At 49.8% G+C, this 6,162-nt stretch overlaps 1 protein-coding gene across 1 annotated transcript; it reads right to left on the reverse strand.

The window, feature by feature from the left end:
• Positions 1 to 1,529: 1,529 nt before the first annotated feature.
• Positions 1,530 to 2,975, reverse strand: LOC109675066 (uncharacterized). The gene has a single exon (XM_020151882.2). The coding sequence runs from the start codon at positions 2,475 to 2,477 to the stop codon at positions 1,530 to 1,532; it is 948 nt and encodes a 315-aa protein (XP_020007471.1). The 5' UTR covers positions 2,478 to 2,975.
• Positions 2,976 to 6,162: the final 3,187 nt, after the last annotated feature.

Raw genomic sequence — 6,162 nt, forward strand, 5'->3', positions numbered from 1 at the left:
AGTAAAAAGGCACTACTAGCACCATTGCTAATCTGGTGGTGTATGTTCAATCCTAGGCATTGGTGCTAATTCCAATGCCCTTGATATTAACTTCCCACCATGACAGCAATGGTTTGAAGAAAGTCAAAATCCTTCCTAAATTATACATAATAAAACATGTGAAAACCAAACTTGACATGACTTAAAGGTTTTGTTGCAGATTCTCTTCCAGAATAACACAAGCTGTGATACAAGGTTGCTGTGTTTTCCTATTGCCTAATAAGACAGCTCCCAGCACAGCATTTCCCATGTTTTACAGTGACATCTATCAGTCAGTCTCAGGGAATCCCAACATCACTCAGCTTTCTTCAGCACTACTCTGAACAGCTTCTGTCCACAGAGTGGTGCAGTCTTAACAGGTCTCTGGCGCAGAAAGTACATTGTTAACATGAGGGAGAAGCCCCACACAGGGGCGCACAGGGTCTTTCCTGTCATTAAAGCCAAATCATTAGGTATTCATGAACTGCAGGACACAAGCACCACCAACAGCAACCAGAAATTTGAATAACTGGTCAACGCCAGATACAAATTTAAAAGAACTGACATGCTTTGCACCATGGGCAGATTGAGTGTGGCATGATGCCCAGTTTTGTAAAAATTCAATTAATACAACCATCCACTAGACAGATATGTAAAGACTGAGGGGAAAAGCTATTAGGCATGTTAGAATTTGCAATGTGTAATCACGTTAATTTGCGGTTTGAGAAGAAACTCTAAAACCCTGCTATGTGTTAGCGATTATATGGTAATCAGGTGATGATACAGATATATAGATCCTAGAAGTTATTTTATGAATGGCGTAAGTGCAAAGCTACCTCAGAAGCCTAATTAGATTACCAGCTAATTTCTCAAACCTGATAATATGATGCAGGCCTGGAAAGAATACGTTTCTGCGGTAAAGTGGAAAAAGGTCTGGGAAATCTTTGACTGCTAAACTTCTCTTCCAAAATTCTTCTTTAGGGTCTACACGCGAAGCTCCATTAATTATGTTCATCTGTTCTGACTCACCCAAGTGCCAAAACATACTCCAAACCAAAATATTGTGAAAAGCAAAAATTCTTGATTCGCAAAAAAAGAAATTCACTTTATAGTTCTGGCAAGTCCATATTCACAGGGTAGAGATTACACCTATCTGTTGGACATTAGTTAACCCCCAAACTCTGCCACATCTGTAGTGGCATCTTAGCGTGCTGTCCTGTCCTCCTTGGAACTCTCCACAGACACAAACAATCCTCGGCCATCTCATCTGCCCACTCAGGACTCAAAAGTGAAGGGAAGGCGTTTAGATCCTGTTGGGGATTCACCCTTCCTCCTGCCAAGGAGAAGCCCCACACACAGGGGCGCACAGTCAGCAGCAACTAGCCAAAACCACGTTCAATAATCCACACGCAAGAAGGCAGCAGGCACAGTGAGATTCTACTTAGTGAACCAAACCCCAAAGGATTCAAAAGTTTCAGGCCGCCCCAACCGAGCACCAAAACTTGGGGCTTTTACCGACCGCGAAGCCCAGGCAGCAGGATGGTGGGGGAACCCGGAGCCTCCGTCCCGGGGATTGCTCGCAGTCCACCGCGCAACACGCGCAACTCGCAGGACGCCTGTGCCCCGCAGCCAGCCGTCGAGCCCGACCCGCGCCCCCCGCGCCCCGCAGCCGCCCGCCCCGGGGCGGCAAGGAACTTACCGCACCGCTTGCACAGCACCCGGCTGACCTCCTTCTTGAGGTTCCGGCCGGTCTCCAGAGGGGGAAAAGATGCTCGGAAGGCGGCCGGCGCGCGGCTGCTGCTGTTGGCGACGGGCTCCATGAAGAAGATGTACCTGCTGTCCTCCTTGAGCCTCCCGCAGGAGGGGAACGCGGGGTGGCCCCAGGTGCCCAGGCGCACGGTGAGCAGCGAGTCCTTCTTCAAGCCCCCGGCTTTCACCGCCCACACCTGGTGCACCTTCACCAGATAGGGCGCCTCCTCCCCGGGTTCTCCAGCGCTGGACGCAAGGGTCGTGGGCCAGGAGGGCACCGTCCCGTTGGCGGGGGGCAGCGGGTCCTCGGCGGGCGTCCCCAGCGCCCCTGGGCCCTCGGCTGGCGGCTGGCGCTCGTCGCCCCACGCCCGTGCCTCGCCCGCCACCACCGCCACCGCCGCCACCGCCTTCCTGTCGAGTGCCCCCTGCTGCCGCCGCGGCGGGTGCACCTTTCCCTCGATCACCACCGCGGCGCGCTGAGCCAGCTCCTGCACCGAGCCCACGCTGGGCGGGGACGAGTAGCACACCGAGGCCCCCGCGGGAGCCGCCTCGTCGCCGGCCGCCGCCCCCGGCGCCAGGGCCGCGGTCCCCAGCAGCAGCAGCAGCAGCAGCGGCGGCGGCGGCAGCAGCAGCGGCGGCGAACGAGCGGCGGGGCGCCGGGCCCGAGGGCCGCCAGTCCCGGAGCGGCGCGGGGCGCGTCGCCATCTCATGGTGTGAGGTGCGTGCGGGCTCCTGGCTGTCGGTTCGGACTCTGCCTCGCTCTGTCGCGCTGCCTCCCTTTTCCTGCCCACCCCCAGCACCACTCCTCCTCCCCCTTACCCTCCTCCTTTTATTTATTTATTTGGGGGTGGGGGGGTAGTAGGAGAGTTGTTGATGGGAGGAGGAGGGGGGAGAGATGGGTGGAACCACAGAGAGGCGAAGAGGTATAAGGGCGAAAGAAAAAAAAAAAATTCCAAGCAGAAGCGTAAAGGAAAAAAGCCGCTGCCACCGCCTTGGCTGCAGGAGTGACAGGTCCCCCACCCTGCGCCGCCGCGCCCGAGCCCTGCTGTCGGGGCTGCTGTCACCGGAGGAGGACGTGGAGGTGGCGGAGCTGCTCAGCGGGGAACAGTCCTTTGTGTGAAGTGATGCTGCGGCGGCTGCTGGGGCTGCGAGCGAGCGGCGGGGCGAGAGCGCGAGGGAGAGAGCCCTGGAGGCGGAGTTGCGTGCCTGGAAATCGCTGGGTGGCCGCGGCGGCAGCGCCCTGCGCCTCGCCAGCCTGTTTACCTGTGCTGCGAACTCGCCCCGCGCTCCCCTTCCCCATGCTGCTTCCCGAGCCGGCCCCGCGAGTTGGTGGTCCTGGGTGTCCCCTTCCCCTTCCCCGCGCGCCTGCTCCCTCGCCCTCGCCCGCGCCCGGACTGCTGCAATGGGAGGACGGGCGCGCGGCAAACAGGCTGCAGTCCGAGTGGGCTGCGGAGATTTACTGGGGAGTGAGAGGTGACGCTTCAGTGAGCAGGGACCTGTTAGCCAGCCGGCGCAGGATGCCCAATCGCGGGGGTGGGGGTGGGCAGGCTGGGGACAGAGGGTGGGACACAGGACACGCGGGGCCTCGGTTCGGAAAAGTTTTGCGTGAACTGGTTACGTGACAGCCAACAGGGAGCAACATGTTCATAAGGCAAGCAGCAATGAAAACAGCGACTTTGAAACATGCCCTCGCTTTCCCACGCACACAGGGTGTGCACTTGAGTCTTCATTACCCTTGTCTTTTCTTCCGGGTTCACCGTGATTTTCGGACATGAGAGCTACCGCTGATAGAAGCATAGTTTGAGTAAAATACTTGCTCAGTAAGGCCATTTTGTATAAAGTTTAGGGCACTTTGTCAACTAATCGGTTTTTTAAAAAAATGAAAGAAATTCCATTATCTACTGGAACAAAAAGATCCCACACATAAGGAGTCTTGGATTAAACATTTTCACTTGAAAACCACACCCCACCATAACTCCACCCTTCTTGCCCCTCTATACCCCTCACCTGTCCTGCCAAATTTAAGGAGCTACTTCTAAAACGAGAATATCACATCGCAGGGATTTTTTTCCCTCAAGCGCTACTATACAAGGGAAAGAACACATTTTAGCACTTCAAGGTAAATATTTCCTCTTCGGCTCTTTTATGGTTGAAAAATACATTCAATGACCTTATAAAGCTGTGTTAAAGTTGTTCTGCAGAACCACATCGTGAAAAAAATGAAGACTTTAAAAACACCCTAACTTCTTAATCTCTTTATTCTGGTATTTCCCAAGCTGCTGTTTCTTGAAAGAATGGCAGATAAGCTTTCATAATTTTATATAAAAATACAAAGATTATAAACTGCAAAGATCCTTTGTTCTTGCCACACTATAGGTAGCAAGAAAGCAATGTTTCCTTCTCTCAAAGGCTAGCTTGGAAGGGCAGGGTCTGGATGCTCGCCCTGTGTACAACATATGGCAATCCCTGTTTCTTATGCATTGATGAAGGATGGAGTGCTACCAGAAATATCACTGAATTGCAGCATAGTGATGTGGCCTTGACCTTCAATATGTGTTCTCTTGAGCTCCTAGCCATTTAATGAAAGTTCAGACATCCAATCCTACTAGTCTGTCCATTTTTCTTTGGCCTGACCTCACACATTGCTAACTCTTGACATTTTTGGAGGTGCAGCACTAGCCTAGACCACTTTCTCCTTCCTCTCCACTTTTCAGAACTTTTAATGAATTGTCTATCATTGCATGACAAACCACTCCATGATTTGTTGGCCAAAACCAGTATCCGTTCATCCATTTCAGGATTCTTGAGTTAGCAATTACGACTGGGCTCCATGTGTGTTGGGGTAAGGGGTCTTCTCCTGGGGTCTGACTAGTCTTCAATGGCTTCAGCTGAGAAGAGATCAGGTCATAAAGGAGGTAGTTTCATCCTTGGGGGCAGACTTAGCTTGGGCTTGTTTGAGGTGGCTGAATATGTTTCAAGAGAGTGCCCCAAAACATGCAATGTCTTTTGACGCCTGAATTCAGAATTAGCATCTCATATCATATCATTACTGCCACCATCACAAGGCTGTCAGACTCACAGAATGAAAAAGTAGACTGCATTCTACCTCCTTATGTGAAGAAAATGAAATGTCCTTTTGCATTGCTAAAGGGCAGAGTTACAGGAAGCAGAAGAACTGAGGCCATTTTTGCAAATGACCACCACTGATCTTAAATATCCTTTTAAATCCACCTGCCCCATGTAGCCTCTTTTGTTTATTTTCTTAAATTTTTCTTAGACAGGATCTCACTATGTAGCACTGGTTGGCCTTGATCTCATGATCCCCCTGTCTCAGACTTCCAAGTGCTGGGATTACAATAGTGTACCACAATACCTGGCTGAAACCTCCTTTTAAACATTGAGCTCTTAATCCCCTCTGTGCATCTCATCTGCGGTCTCTGTATTATGCCTCTTTACTTTTTGATCATGTTACTTTACTGAGCTCAGAAGTTTCAGGTTTCTTACAATCTCTCCAAATAGGCTATAAGCTTGTTAGAAAGCAGGGGCCAGTAGGCTTCAACTACTCCTATTTTAACTCAGTTATGGATGCATATTAAGCACTCAATGAATGCCAGCTAATTAATAATGACTGATGTGGCCATGTGCTTACCAACATTACCCCAGTACTGTCACAAAAAGATGGAATTACAGGCAATAAAAACAATAATAAAATATTAAAACTCTGGCTTACAGAGTTGTTAAATGCATAGATACCACTTATTTCTACTTTATAAAGCATTTTTATCTATGTTCAAACATAAGCTGCTTCTCTGAAAAGGTACTTTTAAAAATGCTTTCCCCTACTCCCACATTTCCTCTACTCCTCTCTCTGCTAAATGGTGTTAAGGAACAATTCCTATGGATATTTTTGGTGCAAAGGTAGGCCTTCTTAGAATAGTTTGGCACTAAGAATTGTTTGCACATGTATTTCATTTCAGTTCTTATATTGGAGCTGTCATTACCAGGGCACCCCATGAGGAGATGTTGCCTATTTTACCCTTTGAATAAGAGGGGAATTGGCATTTCTAATATGATTACAATATGTTTGAGATAAGGTACGAATAATTGCTCAGCATGACTAAATGCGGCTCAGAAAAGGGATAATTTAATTTGTCCATATCATTGTTGTATTTATTTTTGTGGTGTTGGAGATAGAACCCAGAGCCTCAAGCATTCAAAGCAAGCATTCTACTGCTTAGCTACACCTCCTGCCTCGTGTCATTGTTTTCTAAAGACACGGGAATATAACATTCTGAAACCGGGAGTTCTCAAACTTTAGTGCATCAGAATCATTTGCACAGCAAAATGCACTGGCTGCAGGCCTCAGAAGCTCTCACTCAGTAGGTCTAAGGTAAG

This window comes from Castor canadensis, chromosome 14, assembly GCF_047511655.1.
Source record: "Castor canadensis chromosome 14, mCasCan1.hap1v2, whole genome shotgun sequence".
Classification (NCBI taxonomy): domain Eukaryota; kingdom Metazoa; phylum Chordata; class Mammalia; order Rodentia; family Castoridae; genus Castor; species Castor canadensis.

Bases quoted from the DNA above. Each gene is read 5' to 3' on its own strand.
- LOC109675066 (XM_020151882.2), bottom strand. From the start codon at position 2,477: ATGAGATGGCGACGCGCCCCGCGCCGCTCCGGGACTGGCGGCCCTCGG.